Source organism: Pseudorca crassidens, chromosome 3, assembly GCF_039906515.1.
Source record: "Pseudorca crassidens isolate mPseCra1 chromosome 3, mPseCra1.hap1, whole genome shotgun sequence".
Taxonomy (NCBI): Eukaryota; Metazoa; Chordata; class Mammalia; order Artiodactyla; family Delphinidae; genus Pseudorca; species Pseudorca crassidens.
In genome coordinates, this window is record NC_090298.1 from 26,408,149 (window position 1) to 26,428,047 (window position 19,899).

At 37.5% G+C, this 19,899-nt stretch overlaps 1 protein-coding gene across 2 annotated transcripts; it reads left to right on the plus strand.

Annotated features, from left to right (window-relative positions):
* Positions 1 to 107: 107 nt before the first annotated feature.
* C3H5orf22 (chromosome 3 C5orf22 homolog) lies at positions 108 to 18,361 on the plus strand. Of its 2 annotated transcripts, none has more exons than XM_067730456.1 (9): positions 108 to 264; positions 1,488 to 1,633; positions 3,843 to 3,992; positions 6,178 to 6,607; positions 10,082 to 10,144; positions 10,388 to 10,509; positions 12,519 to 12,585; positions 14,923 to 15,062; positions 18,141 to 18,361. In XM_067730456.1, exons 1-9 carry the CDS (start codon positions 184 to 186, stop codon positions 18,271 to 18,273), a joined length of 1,332 nt encoding a protein of 443 aa, XP_067586557.1. In that variant the 5' UTR covers positions 108 to 183; the 3' UTR covers positions 18,274 to 18,361. The 2 variants fall into 2 exon arrangements, with proteins under 2 accessions (XP_067586557.1, XP_067586558.1); XM_067730457.1 differs by lacking the exon at positions 18,141 to 18,361 and adding an exon at positions 15,641 to 15,833.
* The last annotated feature ends 1,538 nt before the right edge of the window (positions 18,362 to 19,899 follow it).

Genomic DNA, 19,899 nt, shown 5'->3' on the forward strand with positions numbered 1-19,899 from the left:
GAGCGATGAACATCTAAGCCAATCGTTCTCGTCGACCCCTCCTGCGCCCGCCCTCTGCCCCCTACATCCTCCAATCCAGAACCACAACCGGGTGAGCGCGCGTTTCCTCTCGGGAGAGGAGGCGGGGTCGCAGCTCAAGCCTCTTTGAGTCCAGCTCGCTGGCACGCTGTCCCGAGGGGGAAGATGAGCGAGTTCACTGGAGAGTGCGCCCGGCTCCGGCGCTACCATGAGCTCCCGGTGTGGGTGGTGGAAGACCATCAGGAGGTGAGAGGGCGGCTGCCGGGCCTGGGGCAGAATCGCGCGAGGACCAAGGAGGCGGCGGAGCCTGGCCATCGGAGGCCAGAGAGATAACCAGCGTTAGTTATCCACGCGAGTTGCATTGCTGTGGGGAAAACACCAGAACGGTTAGCTTGGAAGAATAGGCGCTGACGTTTATGGGGCGCTTACTGCGAGTCGGGCAACTCCTCTAACACTCGAGGCTCTGGTGGCATCGGGAGTCGAACGCGGGCAGTGTAACTGCACAGCCCCAAGTCCTCAACCTGCGCATTGACGCAGGCTTCCTACTGTCTCCCGGCCTCCCTACACGTTCCTGCTGTGTAGCCGGGAGATTTTTGTTAAGAATGTGGACTGTCACCTGTGAAATTGTGCAAAGTAGCACTCACAGGGCCGTTAGTATTATTGTGTACGTAGTGTGTGCATAAATCTTTTAACAGGGTGCCCCGAGTTTATAGACACTAAAGATATGTTCTGTTTCTGAGGTAGTGCTACTTTGGAATAGCTAAAATGGTGCCCTAATCTAGATTTCTGGAAGCCTACGAGACAGTCCCGTGGTCTAAGACTTTTTTTTCTTTTTTAATAGCATTCATATGCCTTGAGAATGCTCTGGCTATGAAAGAGGAAGAGGGTGATTCCAGATTTGTGGATGAATAAAGTAAAGAGAATAGGAAGGAAGTTGGGTCTCTCAGGACCTAGAGACGGTGTGTATGTGTCTGAGAGAGCAAGCATAGGTTAGGTGGTGCTTTCAAATTCAGTCTTAAACTTAGACTCTAGAGACCGTAACAAGACAAAGAGCCTTATAGACGACATAGCCCTGCACCACCATCCTAAAGGTGTGGAAAAGACCCAGGTAGCTTGAACACATCTTTAATGCCAGAGAGGATATTAACCAGCAGTTTTTTCCTGAGTACCAGTCCTGTCTGTTTCCCCACATTATCTTTGTGTTTGAGGTGGAGGCAGCATGGTGGTGAGAGATGCCCATTAAAGCCTTTGGAGGTGTAACTTGGAAGTTCTGAGGAAAAAATAAAGCTTGAGATGATTGTCTAAACCATGTGCAATGAACAAATTTAATATTTCCCTACTTTTTAACAACTTGGTGTGCTTCAAATTATGTGCAGTTATGTTTAGCATTGTTTTTCAGTCTGTAATTGAGTGTATGCTCATGAATTTAGTACCAATTCTGAATGTGTGCATGTATGTGTCTTTTACAGGTTCTGCCCTTTATATACCGGGCCATTGGCTCAAAGCATCTTCCTGCAAGTAATATCAGTTTTGTGCATTTTGATTCACATCCAGACCTCCTTATTCCTGTGAATATGCCAGCTGACACTGTATTTGATAAGGAAACACTTTTTGGGTAAAATGTGATTTTTGTTAACCATCTTTTATGCACCTGAAATACAATTTGCAGTAGATGATAAGCAATTAAGTCTTTGCTAAGCTCATGAGTTTTGCTTTTGTTTGCCTTTTTTATTTTATTTAGAACAAGTATGGACAAACTTTTTCTTAACGAACCAGATAGTAAATATTTTAGGCTTGCTGGCCATATGGTCTCTGTTGCAACTACTTATTTTTGCCTTTGTGGTGTGAAAGCAGCTGTAAACACTACGTAAACAAGTGTCAGTGGCTGTGTTCCGATAAAACTTTATTTGCAAAAACAGGTGGCCCAGCCAATGTTTACCAGCCTCTGCTTTAGAATTAGAATTTTAGAAGTCGGAGACTTTAGAAATTACCTAAGCCAGTTCACTCTTTTTTACCCCTTTAAAAGTCTGGTTACGGAGGCACAAGAAAATGTGTCTTGAACACATAGTTCAATAATTGTATAAGCAATGCATCTTTAATTTGTGTATCCTTTCTTCCAGTATTGAGTCCCTGCAACCTCCCAATTTGTTTCTTTTCAGGTCACAAATCCTATTGACTTTCAGTTATACAGAATCATAGAGGTGGACGTGAAATTGGTAATTTGTAGTCCATTCTTCAGGAAAGACATACCTAGTGTATCTCTAAATAGTGACTTACTGACCTCGCTTCAGTGATATAGTTCCCTGAAATCGTGTCACTGTCTCTTTACTTATGTATTTGTTACAATGTAGCCTACTCGTATAAAATGAAACGTTACATAGCAGTAATTATCCTGTTGTAATATAAAATTAAAATATAAATGCTTGTGTGAATTAATTTTAGCCTACTGCATTTCTTTTATTTGACTCTAAAACTAAAACTCAGAGAACTAATTTCTAAAGAAATGTGGTAGCTCTACCATTGTCCTTACTCTCTTTTATATTTAGAGATTTTATATTTTAGAAATTAAAAAGAATTATGAAGCAGGTATGATGACTGTACAGTTAGTCATAGAATAATAGTTTTTAAACTTTTTTAATCTCAGGATTCCTGTACACCCTTAAAAATTCTTGAGTTTTCTTTAATGTGAGTTATATTTATTGATATTTACCATATTTGAAATTAAAACTGAGAAATGTTTAAGATGTTAATTCATTTTGAAATAATAGGACTTTATATGTTAGCATAAGATATTTTTATGGAAAACAAATATATTTTCTTTTTTCTTTTTTTTTTTTTTTGCGGTACGCGGGCCTCTCACTGCTCTGGCCTCTCCCGTTGCGGAGCACAGGCTCCGGACGCACAGGCTCAGCGGCCATGGCTCACGGGCCCAGCCGCTCCGCGGCATGTGGGATCTTCCTGGACCGGGGCACGAACCCATGTTCCCTGCATCGGCAGGCGGACTCTCAACCACTGCGCCACCAGGGAAGCCCACAATGTTTAAATTTTACAGATCTCTTTAATATTTGCCTTTATAGAAGACAGCTGGATTCTCGGATTCTGCATTCAGTCCGTTACCATATGTTGTTTTGGTGGAGGTATATGAAGAGTATTTTCATAGCCTTTTCAGTTAATTGTGAATATTCTTTAATACTATACTAAAACTTGACAAGTGGTCATTTTTTAAAGCTTAGTTGGAATGTAGAATCCAGCAATTCAGGTTCACGTCTGAACAACTATGGTTTATGAGTCAGTCTTCCTTTCAAGAAAAAGGGTGTTCAGCTTGCAATTCAATTACAAGTGCTTTTCCTTGAGACAACCGTTGTACTTCAAAATCCGTAACAGAAGTGCTTGCTGTGCACTTCCCATCTTGCCACACAGGTTATTTTAAAACGTATACTCAGGGTCAAAGTTTAATAAAATTATGAAAGACTTTCTCACGTGAAACTGGACGGGGGTATGGGACACTGGTGCTTGGTAGTGATGAATACAGTGACTACTTCTAGAGTTTGGTGCCTTTGCCTTGATTAATCTTAGGACATCGACCACCATTGCATTGTACTGTCAGTGTAAATGTCAATACAGTGAAAAGGGGGAATAGTGCCTTGGTGTTCTTAGAAAAATTGTTTTGAACTAGTTACACTGAAAAGGTCTCAGGAACCCCTGCAAGGGTCCTTGGACCCCACTTGGAGACCTACTGTCTTAAAATATTGTTCTGAATGAAATTACATTTGGAAAAACCTACTTACTAACAGTTTTCATGCTTCCTCTCTATTTCTTTCCAGAGAATTAAGTATCGAGAATTGGATTATACCTGCAGTTTATGCTGGCCATTTTTCCCATGTAATATGGCTTCATCCCACATGGGCTCAGCAAATCAGAGAGGGCAGACATCATTTTTTAGTAGGCAAAGACACTTCGACCACAACAATCAGGTAATTTCCTCGTATTTATGAGTATGAAAGGGATTGAATACTTCTATCTGATTTTAGGTCCCTGTAATAACTTATAAGTATCTCCACACAAAAATGGGGTCAGATTAGCCCTCAACTCTTCCAAAAAGAGTTCTCGAAACACTAGGAACAAATTTGCAAGTCTCTTGATCTTTTTCACACATCATTTGTATTTTGTTGCTAGTCAAGTTGGTTTTTGAATAACATGATCTTCCTCCTCTGGAAACCTGGCTCCATTGATGACTAACTCCATTAAATAATTGAAGTACCTTATAGACTTATATATTTAATGATAACATTTTATTATTTCCTTCCAATGTAACTTTTATCTGCTGAATTTAACAATTTGCAATGAAAAAGCAAAATTATCTCACTTTGGTCTTTTTATAAATTCAGTGGCTGAAAAGTAGATTTGGGGTTTTAATTTTATTAATATGGTGAGCTCTAGATAATTACCTAATCTAAATTAAATAGCAGCATTCTCTGACTTGAGTTACATATGCAATTATTTTTGGTGTATAAGCTATTTAACCAATGTTTTATGTAGCTTGTGATACTGTAATATCTTTAGAAATATCAGAATGTTCTTAGCTTTCTAAATTCTCTTGTTATGGGATGAATGTTTTAAGCAGTGGAATCATGACTTTCTAGAACCTGAAGGATAGTGGGATGAAATGGTAATACATTGGAAATGAAATACAGTCTATCTCACTGAAAATGATACTTTTTATTTCTGATTTATCCTTAATGATACAATTAACTTTTCTTGTATGTTCTTATCAATTGGACAAGTAACTTTTCTGTGTATACATAAAAATTGTATTTATTGAGGATATAATAACAAATTAAGTAGGGCTCCACATACAAATATTATACATAATACTGGTTTATATGAAAGAGTGGTAGGGTTTTTATTAAGTAATTTGGTGAGTAGGCCTAATTTAACCTGTAACAGGTTTCTGCAAAATCAAATTAATTTTGAGCAATCTGAAACAGACATTTGATACTCAATGTGTAATGACAATATTAGGAAGATTTTTATTATCTCATGATTTTAGTTAATCCTGCAAATAAAAATTTATGGAAAAGACACACATATAGGTATGCAGTCTGAGATGTATGTATGTGTTTGTACAGATGTGAACAAAGTAAAATGTTCCTTATTAAAGAAGAATACAGATTTAGATTGGAGGATACAGCCTTTGTCTTTCTTAGGATGGTACAGTTTTTAATAATCTTGGACATTAGTTTTATTGTCATTAATCTTTTCTTAGAAAATTGAATCTTTTTAAACTTAAGGCTGTATATGCTAGAGGAGGGTGGGTGGGAAATAAATGTTAACCATTATTTTAATTGGGTAGATCCTACCTCTGGAAGAAGCATTTGGTTTTGCTGTTCAAAGTACTTACCAAGGCATAATATAGTTGAAAAGCTAAGAACATGCTGATATGTCTAAAATCAGAAATCTACAACTTGTGAAATGCATTCTGTACATGCACAAGATTTTTTTAAGTTGCTTTTCATATTAATATTATAGTTATATAAAATTTAATGAAGCTTTGAAATATGTCAGAGGGAGTTTCTATTATTTTAAATTATTTCCAGATATAATTTTTCTCTTCAGTGATTTTTTTGGGTAAAGATCCAGCTGGTATGAGAGAGATCCAAAGCACTGGCTAAACAGGGCCATTTATTTCTTTCTCATGTTAGAGTTGACCACACACAGTCCAGGGCCAATGTGACAGCCCTACAGTTTGGAGAACGCCAGTGTCTTCTGTCTTGTTGCTCCCTCGTCTCTAGAGTATCGCCTTTGTCCTCAGAGTCCAAGTGGGGCTTGCCACCACCTTGTTCACATGCCAGTCGATGGGGAGGGGAGGGCGAGGCTCTGTACACTTCTCTTCCACTCACGGCTTTTGACCAGAATTTAGTCAAATGGCCACACCTAGCTGCAAGATAGACTGTGAAATATGGTCTTTACTTTGGGCTGTTGTGTGCCCAGCTAAAAATTTGGGGAACCCTATTTCCATAGAAGAACAGGAAGTACAAATATTAGAGACAGCTCTCCAGTTTTTGTCAAATATGTCCTTTCTTGTATTTCTGAAATTCTATATGAAATGTCAGCTAATTTGTCCTTTCGTCTTTAAAATATTTTTTTCCTCTGATCCAGGGTTACAAGTACAGATCATTACTTTCTAAGTGATGGTCTTTATGTAACTGAAGACCAGCTAGAGAACCAAAAACCTTTACAATTGGATGTAATTATGGTGAAACCTTATAAACTCTGTAACAATCAAGAAGAAAATGACACAGTGTCTTCTGCTAAGAAGCCAAAGCTAGCACTGGAGGACGCAGAGAACACTGCCTCTACTAATGGTGAATCTTGTTCAGAAGGACTGGAAGATGACTCAGTGACACAGAGAAGAGACCAAACTTGTCTACAACCATCATGTTCATGTTCTTCTGAAAGCCAAGAATGCCACACTTCAGTCAGCACTGGAGAAATCCTGAAAATTTTGGAGAAAGGGGATGCATTTGTTTTAGATATTGACTTAGATTTTTTTTCAGTCAAGAATCCCTTCAAAGAAATGTTCACTCAGGTAAATGGGGTATTTTTTTTTTTTTTTGATGTAGACCATTTCTGAAGTCTTTATTGAATTTGTTACAGTATTGCTTCTATTTTGTATTTTGGTTTTTTGGCCACGAGGCATGCGGGATCTTAGTTCCCCCACCAGGGATTGAAACCCTCGCCCCCTGCATTGGAAGGCGAAGTCCCAACTACTGGACCACCAGGGAAGTCCCAAATGTGGTATTTTTAAAACGTGGCTCTGGAGAATTGTATGAAATTTCTGTAGATCAGGGATCAGGAAACTTTTGGCAGACAGGCGGATAGTAATCACTTTGTGGGGGACCCCATGTGGTCTCTGTCACATATTCTTTGTTGTTTTTATACCCTTTAAAATTGTCAATACTATTCAATTTTTTTATACCCACTGGAGGGATATACAAAAACAGATTGTAGGCCATAGGTTGCTAATGCCTACTCTAGATAGTGTTATTTTGCATTTATTAATTGGGGTAGTGTGTACACGGGTGGTTGAAAAAAATAAAATCATATACAGTTGCCCCTTGAACAACATGGAGGTTGGGGCACCAGCCCTATGCACAGTCAAAAATGTGCGTATAACTTTGTACTGGGCCCTTGGTATCCACAGTTCCACATCTGAAGATTGACCCAGCCGTGGATCGTGTAGAACTGTAGTATATATTCACTGAAAAACGCCACATATGGACCCATGCATTTCAAACCCATGATGTTTAAGGGTCAGCTGTAGTACAAAAAGGTGTATACGTTAAAAAGTGTATATGTCACTCTCTTACTCCTTCTCCATTCCCCCAGTTTCTTAGAAACAAATACCATGGCTAGTTTCTTGGTATATCTTTCCAGAGATATTCTATGTATATACAATCCCATGTGACAGATTTTTCACTGAACATTGAGGTGCCTGATTACACATGTATGATTTGTAGCTAATGATTCAGTCCTGTGATCCTTCAGGTACCTCATCAGATCTTAAATGAAAATCACCAGACACTATTAGTATGCACAGATCTGAGCTAGAACTATGTGTGCCTTTAAGAAACTGGTAAATTCATGATCCAAGTGAGCATTCCCAGGTGCATTTTATGAGCACATATAACTGCTTACCTTAACATTTGGGAGGTTGTTCCAGATTGTTTCTTTTGGGGATTCAAATTAACTGTCTTCTTTCTACCTAAGTTCAGTATTTGATTCATGACAATGATGTTGCACTTTACACTCCTTGTTCTGTGTGCATATCGGAAGCCATTGTGATTTATCTAAATTATCAAAGATCTTTAATAGGTACTGATTAAAAGTAGGTAAAATTGGAGAATGTACAGTTGACCCTTGAACAACACAGAGGTTAGGGGTGCCGATTCCCTGTGTAGTCAAAAATCCGGGTATAACTTTTGACTCCTCCAAAATTTACTAATAGCCTGCTGTTGATCGGAAGCCTTACTGATAATGTAAACAGTAAATTAACACATACTTGGTATGTTATATGTATTATATACTGTATTCTTATAATAAAGTAAGCTAGAGAAAAGAAAATGTTGAGGACATCATAAGGAAAATACATTGACAGTACTGTACTGTATTTATCAATACCATAAGTTTATATCATGTTAATAAGATGAACCTACATCAGTATTGTCTCTTATGATACAAAACACTGTTATACGTATTACTAGCACTAGATATCAAAAATGAAAAGATAATGTGACAAAGTCATATTTATTTACAGTTATAACGATTCATGCATTGATAATGAGGAAGCAGCAATGTGATTGCTTTACAGTAGCCTAGTGTAATTTGACACGATTGCTTCACGGTAGCCTAGCCTCTATGCTAATGAATGAATCGTTATAAAAATTTTATGACATACAGTATTACAGTCATATTCGTAGTACAGTATTGGAAACATTGTTATATTTTTTTAAAAACCACTTATATGATAAGATGATATGCAGTTTCTCCAGTTAGGAGAGAGAGGGGCATACTGTACAATAATGTAATTCTTTGAAAGCAAAGTTGTAAAACAGTAGGAAAACTAACCCATTATTAATTTTATAGTAATATCATTCATCTTGTGTCTATGTAAGGATAGGTTAGTATCTATGTACATTTTATGCATTCTTGACATACTTGTTCTTAATTTTTTCAGTATTTCTAGGCTATACAGTTGGTCTGCAAATTTTTCAAATTGTTGCAGATCTCCAAAAACATTTCCAATATACAGAAAAATATCCATGTATAAGTGGACTTGTGTAGTTCAAACCCATGTTGTTCAAGGGTCAACTGTAGTGCAATCTGGATCAAGAATGGGGGAACTAGAGTGCTCTCCCAGCTTGCAGTAAGGGGGAAAAATTGCCCTCTGCTTCTTTCCTGCTATTGTATATGGACCAGTGACTATAACTACCAGCATTCAGAATTATGAAATGACCTTAGAAATATTTAGAAAACATGAGAATGGGCATACCTGGAAGCTAAAAAACCTGACTTTATGAATTTATCCTACAAATATACTCACCAAATACTTGTAATGGGAATTTCTAAAAGGTTACATAAGAAACTTAATGACAGTTATTCCTTTTCCTGTGCTATAAGGAAACTTGAGAAAGTGGGGATATTGTTTCCTTATATCCTTTGGTTCTGTAGAACTTTTTGAAAAGAGCATGTATTATACCTTATAGTTTAATAGCTATTTTTTAAAAAAACATGTTCAGAAGTCAGAAAGAGTTAAGTTCTGTTTGTTACTTCTGCTTATTAGCTGTATGATCTTGGGAAAATTACTTAACCTTTCAGACCCACAGTTTCTTCAAGTATAAAATCAAAATAATAATCACACCCAGCTCACAGGATTGTTATGATGAGGATAGTGCACCGCTTTGTGCTTTAGGAATTTTAGGTCTTATGTGTAACCCCTTCCTGACAATGCTCCTAAATAGGATTATTGGGGCCAGATATACCTACCTATAGTGGGGCTGCCTGGCTGTGATGAATAAGGGGAGACATTCTCCTGCAAAATCCTTCCATTGCATCTGCCTCCAGGATTGCCTTTGTGCTCCAGAGCTCTCTTCTGTGGCTAGGGAAAGAGCTGCAAAGTGAACATGGAGAGTTTTGTTATTGTTGTTACTAAGATATGTATATTTCCCATAAATAGCGAAAATCTGTTCAGATCCTAGGATGTATCCATTTATAGAGTAGAATATTATTAGCAATATTTTCATCTCATTGCCTGTTAGCCATTAAGTCTTCTTCCATAGCTAATTTTTACACATTCTTGTCATGCCCAGATGGATAGAGTTACCCTAAAGAAGTGGTAATATTTACAATGAAATACGAATTATACATATTCCCTGATTTTCCCTGACTAACCTTTAAATGATTATCTAAGATGTTCTTGTATCACAGCCGTTTTTTATTTAAAGCATATCATTGAAAAATTAATCTTTTTTCTAGTATATGGAGTTTCTGTTTTGTTTTCCAGGAGGAGTACAAAATCTTAAAAGAGCTGTACCAATTTAAAAAGCCTGGTACCAACCTGACAGAGGTATCCTCCATTTGTTTCTTTTGTGTTTGTCTATTTATCACATATCTAATAATAGCTTACGTGGTGTTGGAGTACTCGCACACAACTGTCCAAAATCTTGGTGTGTGTTTCTTGGGGAAGCCCATGGTTAGTACTTGAAAAATTATGTTTTAACTAATTGAATCAAATTTTCATTGTAATGGGATTTCACTTGTTTTTTTGAAAGAGTAACTATATAATCTCAGCTTTTCAATGTGTTTAAAGGAAGATTTGGTAGATTGTGTTGATACTCGAATTCATCAATTAGAAGATTTAGAAGCTGCTTTTGCCGATTTGTGTGATGGTGATGATGAAGAAACTGTACAGAAATGGGCTTCATATCCTAGGTAAGACCCTCAATTTTTTTTTTTCTCCAACTCTACTGTATTTAATCCTACATATATTGCTAAATTTGCTAGATAAATTGCTTTTGAAAAATTAGTATCTTCTTGGGACTTCCCTGGTGGCACAGTGGTTAAGACTCTGTGCTCCCAATGCAGGGAACCCCAGGTTCGATCCCTGGTCAGGGAACTAGATCCGACATGCATACCGCAACCAAGAGTTTGCATGCCACAACTAAGGAGTCGGTGAGCGGCAACTAAGGAACCTGCCTGCCGTAACTAAGACCTGGTGCAACCAAATAAATAAATAAATATTTTTTAAAAAATTAGTATCTTCTTTTGCTATGTGTATTACCTATTTAAGATATTCAGTGCGATTTTCACTTAAAAATAAAATGTTCAGAAACATCCCTGAAATATAAGTATCGTAAAACTTTATTGTCACTAAGGAAAGCAGTGGTATGGAAGAATAAACCATAGTAGTATTAATCATATCAGTAAATACTGATCAGGCACTTTTTTCCTCTTCAGTATAGGGCACTAGATCTAAAAATGATTCCCTCCTTTTTGAAATTATGATGGAAGATGGAGTTATAGAAATAAGCCACAGGACATGATTCTTCCCAGGAATGTTGAAGTGTACCTACTATATTGTGATTTTGTGAAGTCTTAAGCCAAGTTTAAAATTAAATGAAACAAACAAAATAGCCTGACAACTTTAGAATCCTGAATCTAGCCACCTCCACTGAAACCCACCTGCCTACTGAGCACACTTAGCTCTTCACCACCTGCAGACGGTTCTGTCACAGCCTTGAAGAAACAACAAGGCTACAACAGTGGTGAGTTTAAACTGTGACTGGAATTGGAGGAAAAAAAGGATAGCACAAAGGAAAAGTGAGTCAGACAACAAGAAACGTCTCCCCAAACTTGCCATGCCCCTAAAGGGTCAGACCCTCAGCATGAAGGAGTCTTCACTATTCCTAAGGAAATAGAAGAGGTGGGTGAGTAGGGTCCAGAAGCCCAGAAAGTGTCGTTAATAGAAAGGGAGAAGTAATAGGGTAAGTGGGTAGACAGGCCTCCATGCCTTCCTTTTGTCTTTATTTTTTTCCCTCCCAGCAGATAAGTGGGTATTGGTAGAGGTGGCATTAAAATACTAGAAACACTAATTAATCAGGGCTTCCAAAGAGTTCCATCTATATTAAATAACTTAAAAGCACCATTGTTATTATATCAGACAGTATAAAACTTTTCCAGTTATAATTGTATATGTCAATAAATATGTCCTTAATTTTTTTTTTTTTAACTTTTGGGAAACTATCTTTTCTCATCACAGGGTGCTAAAGGCACTTAGTTTTCTTGCTGATCAAAATAATTTTTAAAGTCACAGTAGAACTTCCATTTTTAAAGAAGAGGAAAACGTCAGTTTCTTGAGTGCTAATTTTTAATCTTTAACACAATCTGTAATCTTTTAAGTAAGAAGACAGCAGGGAGGGGCTTCCCTGGTGGTGCGGTGGTTAAGAATCCACCTGCCAATGCAGGGGACGTGGGTTCGTTCCCTGGTATGGGAAAATCCCTCATGCGGCAGAGCAACTAAGCCTGTGCACCACAACTGCTGACCCTGCGCTCCAGAGCCTGCGAGCCACAAGTACTGAGCCCGCGTGCCACAACTACTGAAGCCCGCGCATCTAGAGCCCGTGCTCCGCAACAAGAGAAGCCACAGCAATGAGAAGCTCGTGCACCGAAACAAAGAGTAGCGCCCGCTCGCCGCAACTAGAGAGAGGCTGTGCACAGCAACAAAGACCCAATGCAGCCAAAAATAAATTAATTAAATAAATTTTTAAAAAAAGAAAAGAAAACAGCAGGGAACCTTTGTTTCTTAATATTTTAAGATGATATTTGAACAATTTTAATTTCCCAAGAATCATATGAAACATATTGTTAATGGTAAATTTCATTTGCTACTATAATTTTAGTTGAGGTGATGTGATGTTTAATTGAGGGGTGCTTTTTTCCAGAATGGAATCACTAGTTCCACTGGTACAAAGTTTGAAAAAACGGATGGAAGCGCCGGACTATGAAATGGTAAATACTTACATTGAAGTATAAAATGACCCTTTAAGAAGCATTTTTCTGGCTAGAAAAATGTGCTCTTTGTTAAAGTGATTCACTTTTATTTGTGTTCCTGGAAAGTGTGAGTGGATTTAAAAAAAAAAAGAAGAAGAAGAAAAAGAAATACATACTTTTTAGAAGCCAGAACACTAGAAAAGTTTTCCAGGAAAAACACACTTTTGCCAATTTTATGTATGAAGTAAAAGTACTGTGGATTTATTAACTTTGCCTATGGTCAGATCTCTCCTTGCCAGAGAAAAGATTTCTTTTAGGAAAGAAAATTTCTACATTTGCTCATTCTTTGTTGGTTCATTTTTATACTCCCTTCCCCCTTCTTTCTTTCCTCTCTCTCTGAAAACTTCTGATTGTAAAAACCAAATAGAAGGACAATAGAAGCCATTGTAGCCAGCACATCTTAACTGTATTAGCTGTATAAATTTGTTTGCCAACAGCAATCTGAATGCTGTGTCAAAAGAAGATGCCTTTAATGATAATTTCTTTTATTTTTATATCATTTTGTAGTATTTAAGCATAAATTTTCCCATTTGAAGTTCAGGTACCTTTTCTCAAATTTTGTGCCAGAGCTGAGACCTCCAGGTCTTCTGCTTCTTTTACTTCTGGTGTTTATTTTACTTTAATAAATTGTGGTTTTGCTGTAGTGTTTTATTTTTTTGTGGAATATAATCAAACCACTTTATTTGAACTGAAGTTTATGTATTTATTTAATGCTAACTTTGTAAGAATAAAACATACCAGCAAAAGAATATTTTGGTTAAATCAGAGATAACTCAAGACTCACCCTTTTTTTTAATGGCAATTATTAAGAATGATAGAAGACATTTAGGGTTTAAAACTCCTTTGAGCTCACGTGATATTATTGAATGTGTCTTCATGCAGGTCTACTTTAGTCATCACATGGCATCTGAACTTTCTGATGGTGGAGGGGGTGCGGTTTTGTACATCGTTTGTTGAGAAAAAGGATGGCATAGGCTTGGTAGCAGATTGTGTAATCAAATATAATGTGCCCATAGCTGCAGGGTTAGAACACTAGGTGTTTTGATCATTTTAGTAGAAAAGAACATGCAGAGTCTCTGTTTTTAGTGCATTGACTGATGATTGCCAGTTAAATCTTTGATGTGTATCCAGAGCCTCCAGTAATACAGTAGATTAGTGTTTGTTTCCATACTTTGCACTTACGTACCCTAGGCAAAGCTACAATATATTTGAATTCCAGTTTTCAGAACTTTAATGCAGAGGCTGCAAAATGTCAGCCTGTGGGCCATTTCTAGCTCTTAGGCACGTTTAGTGCTAAGACTGGAACACCAGTCATTTATATTTACAACACATGTATAAGATATCAGTATATATGGTTATACATGAAGCATACACAAGAAACTCAAAACAGTAGGTTCAGTAAGGTAGGAGGAAGTCTTCCCCTTGTATCGTCTTGAAGCTTTAAATGTAGTACTCATTACATGTATTTAAAAAGTAAATAGGGGGCTTCCCTGGTGGCGCAGTGGTTGAGAGTCCGCCTGCCGATGCAGGGGACACGGGTTCGTGCCCCGGTCCGGGAAGATCCCACATGCCGCGGAGCGGCTGGGCCCGTGAGCCATGGCCACTGAGCCTGCGCGTCCAGAGCCTGTGCTCCACAACGGGAGAGGCCCACATACCGCAAAAAAGAAAAGAAAAAAAAAAAAAGTAAATAGGGACTTCCCTGGTGCCACAGTGGTTGGGAGCCCGCCTGCCAATGCAGGAGACGTGGGTTCGAGCCCTGGTCCGGGAGGATCGCACATGCCGCGGAGCAACTAGGCCCATGCGCCACAACTGCCGAGCCTGTGCTCTAGAGCCCGTGAGCCACACCGAAGACTCAATGCAGCCAAAAATAAAGTAATTAATTTTTTTAATCTGTTAAAAATAAGTAAATAAAAAGTAAATAAAATAATTTGTTGAAAGAAAAGTAAGGTGAGAATACTATGTACCAATTTATATTAGCTTTTAGAGTCCAGGTGAAATGGACAATTTGCTAGAAAATGTAAATTATCAAAATAGACTGAAGTAAAGACAAACTGAATGAATCCACAATTATAAAATAAAGAATTATTCCTAGAAAAGGCATCAGGCCCAAACTGGTGTACAGACCAGTTCTTCCAAAACTTCGAAGTATAAATAACTGCTATGGCATGGAAACTATTAAGGAAGAAACAATCCTAATCCACAAAAATATTAAAAATTTGTCAGCAAGGCCATAAATGGTTAAAGAATCTTCTGAAAACAACATTACCTTGTAATTTTTAATTGTCTTATTTTCAGGTTCACCAGGCTGGTCTAACCTGTGATTATTCAGAACTTCCTCACCATGTCAGCACAGAACAAGAAATTGAATATCTTATTCAATCTGTGTATTACGTTCTAAAAAATTTGCCAAAACCTACTGTAGTGACAATTGCAAGGTAAGTGTGGTAGCTTGAATAATGGCTCACCAAATATGTCCACATCCTTATCTCCAGAGCCCGTGAATATGTTGCTTTATATGCCAGAAGGGACTTTGCATATCTGGTTCACTCAAGGAGCTTGAAATTGAGGAGATTATCCTGGATTATCCGGGTGAGCCCAGTGTAATCACAGGGGTTATTATAAGAGAAAGGCAAGGAAGGTCAGAATCAGAGAGATTGGAAGATGCTAGACTGCTGGCTTTGAAGATGGAGGATGGGGCTTTGAGCTAAGGAATTCATGCAACCTCTAGAAGCCAGGAAGACAAGGAAACAGCTTCTTCCCTAGAGCCTAGAGAAGAATTACAGCCCTGACAGCACCTTTATTGTAGGACTTCTGATCTCCAACACAACTGTAAGGTAATAAATTTGTTTTGCTTTAAGTCACTAAGTTTATAGTAATTTGTTACAACAGCAGTGGGAAATTAATTCATCTCCGTAGATGAATCTAATGGTTACTAATGCAGTAGTCCTTACCTACTAATTTTTTTACCTACTCAGCTCGAAGTTCAGGTGTTATATTTTCTCTTTCCTATTAGTGATGGTTGGCAAACAACATACAACTCCTGTTAATCTTGTCTTTGAAGTTGGTGATGTTATTCAGTTGAACATAAGAATTCCTGTTTCTGTGTCCTACAGATGAATATTTAGCTGCTACCACGTTTTAAATTTGAATGTACTAATGTGCTGAATAGTTACAACAATTTAATAAAAATTTCTTTTCTATGTTAATCTTTGGACTCATTTTGTATGTAACTGAGTTTCTAAAATAAGTACTTTAAATGCTCAGGCAAATAATATTACATATTTTATGAGAAATATTTATGAGAATTCTTTTACCATCCTGAATGAAATTCATAGATAATCTAATCTATATACACATAATTTAAATATATTTAGATAGCATTTATAATATATAGATTATATCGTTGTCTTAATCCATTCAGGCTGCAATAACAAAAATATCTTAGACTGGGTGGCTTATAAACAACGGGAATTTATTTCTCAAAGACCTATAGGCTGGAAAGTCCAAGATGAAGGCCACCAGCAGATTCAGTGTCTGGTGAGGACCTGCTTCGTGGTTCATAGAGAGCCATCTTCTCCCTGTAACCTCACATAAAATGAAGGGGTGAAGATGCTCTCTAGGACCTCTTTAATAAAGGCATTAATCTCATTCATGAGGACTCCATCTTCATGACCCAATTACCTTCCAAAGACCTCCACCTCCAGATATAATCACATTGGGGATTAGGTTTCAACATAGTAATTTTGGGGCACACAAACATTTAGTTTATAGCGGTAACATACCTATACACATAATTTAAATATATATTTATATATCCACACACCAAAAAAATCGTAACATAAAGGAGAAATGAAAGTAATTGATAATAGAGTAATATATATTAAGATGCCACACCAAACTGGCATCTTTACAAAGAGTCACTAAATGCAATTGTTAAAAATGCCAACAGATCCAATGTGTCATATTGCCCAAATACCATGAACAGCACTGCCATGGCAACATGGTTAGTCTAGTCACAAGAACCTCTTGGGAAAGTTCTGAACTTAAAGTCCAATCTTCCCTCAATTCACAGAGTATTTGCAGTCCTGGAAAATTTAGTTTAATCCATTTTCAAAAATACTTCGTTCATATGTAGAAGAGTATTAAATTCTACGCTCAAAAAATTAAAAACAGGTTTTTCACTTATATAAGTGCTCAGTGGACCTTGGAGACTGTACAGGACACGGGACAATTCATATTCACATTGCAGGACTATCCTGCATATTGCAAGCACTCAAGCAGCCCTGACCTCTTCCCTGGTCCCCTAGTTGTCATTGTGACAATCAAAACTGTACCTGCAGATTTCCAAAACTCCCTCCTGTGGGTAGCTCCCATCAAGAGCTACTCTAATACTGTTTTAAAGAAGCCAGAAATCTTTGTGAAAGCATTGAAATGCCCCTTATTTTTTAAGGCTAATAAATCAAACTTTTACATATCCTGCTTTCTTAAAGTAGACATTTATCCATATGTGTATGTTAGACAGTATTTAATAATTTAAAATTGTTTACATCAAGCCTCAAAAATAACCTAATCACCATAGAATGAAATGAGCTCATCTGAAGTCTTAACAGATTGTTTCTTTAGGTCGAAAATACTTGTGATAAGGAGTAGGCTAGATAACGAATCCCATTTCCTCCTATAAAGATTTCTATGCCATTTTCCAATCCAGTGGGATTGCCAATGGATTTCCTCACCCCAGTTCAGAACCAGGAGACACTGATAAAATCATTTCAGATACTAATCCCGCTAAAATTATCAGCGACATTGTTACTGGCTGGTGCCACTCAAATTACAGTTGGCGATTCTAGAAAGACCCAAAATGCAGATTCCTGCCCCATCGCACTTTACTCTCTTCTCTTAATACTACCTAGGAGACGAATCCCAGCACCAGGACATCCGCACCTTTCATTTTGGATGATCTTGTACGCTTGTGTGGTTAGCAGATTGTTTATAGAAGCAGAACCTTTTTATCGGTTGGAATGCCTCTACTGTCATAATTTCTAGCCTGAGTGTACACATAATAAAAGAATGTGAAACATGATGCCCAGTCACTAATATAATTAGCCCCAGTGTTCCCAAGCAACATCTCCCTTTCAGGGAAACAACAGTCTAGTATTAAGCACTGAGGCTTTGAAGACATGCTGTATGGTTCTGAATCCCATCACCAACACTTACTAGTATGTGGCCTGTGCAGGTTAATCTTTCTCTGTTTCAGACTCCTTTAAAGGGATGGTAAATGTACCTATTTCATAGAGTTGCTGAGAAGATTAAAGAACATAATTCATGTAACGCGCCTGACATAGAGTAAACGTTTAGTAGCTTTCAACAGTTATTATACCGAAATTCAACACAGCTTCTTCATTTCTAATTTACATTGAAGTCAACACATGCAGGCTTTTCCTCACTTCACAGTATGATCTCATCCTATTTATGTGTATTTTTCTTTTCCTTTCTCTTTCTCTGCTTGGTTCCAGGTCAAGTCTGGATGATTACTGTCCTTCTGAGCAAGTTGACACCATTCAAGAAAAAGTCATCAGTGTACTACGCTCCCTCTATGGGAGTCTAGACGTTCACCTGGTGTATTCAGCAGAGTCCACTTCATCTTGAAACATCACAACGCTAGGCTCCTATTAACATCTTGATGTAGTAACAGGGTTTTCATTAACTTGTTTGCAAATGAATCTTCCAGAGAACACTTTGTTTTAATATTAACTTTCATTTAAAATCTTGCAGGTATTTTGAATCTCCGAACAGGTATCACCAGTTGTTGAATGATGGCAGGGTTTTTTTGGCATCAAGTCTACCCCCAGTTGATGGAACTGATGCTCATCTTTCTTCCTGTCCATCACTGTCATCTTCACTTTTGTGAGGGTTTTTTTCCTCTTTTCCCTTCTTCCCCTTAGGTTGGTTGGACTGTATGAGATTTATTCATTTATTCATTCACTCACCCAACTGACATTTTTTGAGCACATTCATCTGCCAGACATAATTAAGTGCTGGTTATATGGTAACAAACAGAATAGACAAGGCCCCTGCCCTCTTGGTGGACAGCTGAGAAGCAAATTATGGATTGTGAGACATGTTATGAAGGAAAGGAAAACCACAGACATGTCTTAGGCATGCTCTCAGTACTCAGGGCACCCTGGGCTTACAGGAAGGTAACATTCTCAGAAGCTACTAGCAAAATAATGATAATAATAAAAAAACTTGCCAGTCCATGAAAATGTTCTAGGAAGTCTACCTTTCCAAGACTTAGGATTGTGGCCCAACTCTTATGAAATGCTCTCAGCATTGTTGGTATTGAGGGGGTCTATTTGAGTAAATTCAACCAAACAAAAAGTAACTTTTCTTCGCTAATCAGAAAAACTCTCCAGGATTTTTTGTTCCTCCAGATGGTCAGAATGGGTGTCAATTACCATTATATCAATAGTTCCTAAGTGCCACTTTATTGGCAGTCTGGGTTGATAATTTTTTCAAATAAACCAGCTTTTTCTGTAAATAGTAGGGAAAAGAAGTTAAGTCCTTAATTCTGATCTACCATAAATACCCAAGGACGTAACTGCCTTCCACCAGTCTCTCCATGAGTAAGAGACGGTACCTAAGTCACTCTTGATCATGGAACTTTTCGTTTACTTAATTTGCCAAAGTCTTCCTCTTTTCAGTATTCCTCGTGTTCAGTAATCATTTTTAGCCACCTCCTTGGTTTCCTTTCCTTTAAAAGGTCAGGTGGCATTTAAAGAAAAAAAAAAATACATCAATCCTCTTTCCTAATACAGCAGTCGTTTTCATTTTTGCATGTAGCTTTTAAGCCTTGACCACAGGGGTACAGTTGCATGTAGCTAAAATTATAGTGTGTTACCTAACTTGATGGCTAATACCCAAGGTCACATTGCCATTGCCACTCAGTAGGTGGCACCAGATCCTGTTTTTCCAATGATTCTATTTTCTAGCAAACTTTTCTTGTCATTAAGTTGATCTCCCAATGCTAATAAGTATAAATGCTTATTTCTGTTGTGAAAAGCAAAGCAAACTGATTCAGCTTTCCATTTTTGATAGAACATTATGTGCCAAAAAGCTTTATTTCCCTGTAAAATCAGAATGCAAAATAGTGCTATTGTTTATTTTTTAATTTTGAAAAAATTTATTAGAGTTCTGTAAATGATGTTACTTTTATAAGTAAGTTATTTTATCAGCTAAAGTAAATAAAAAGGTGTGTTTTGAGGTTTTAAAGAT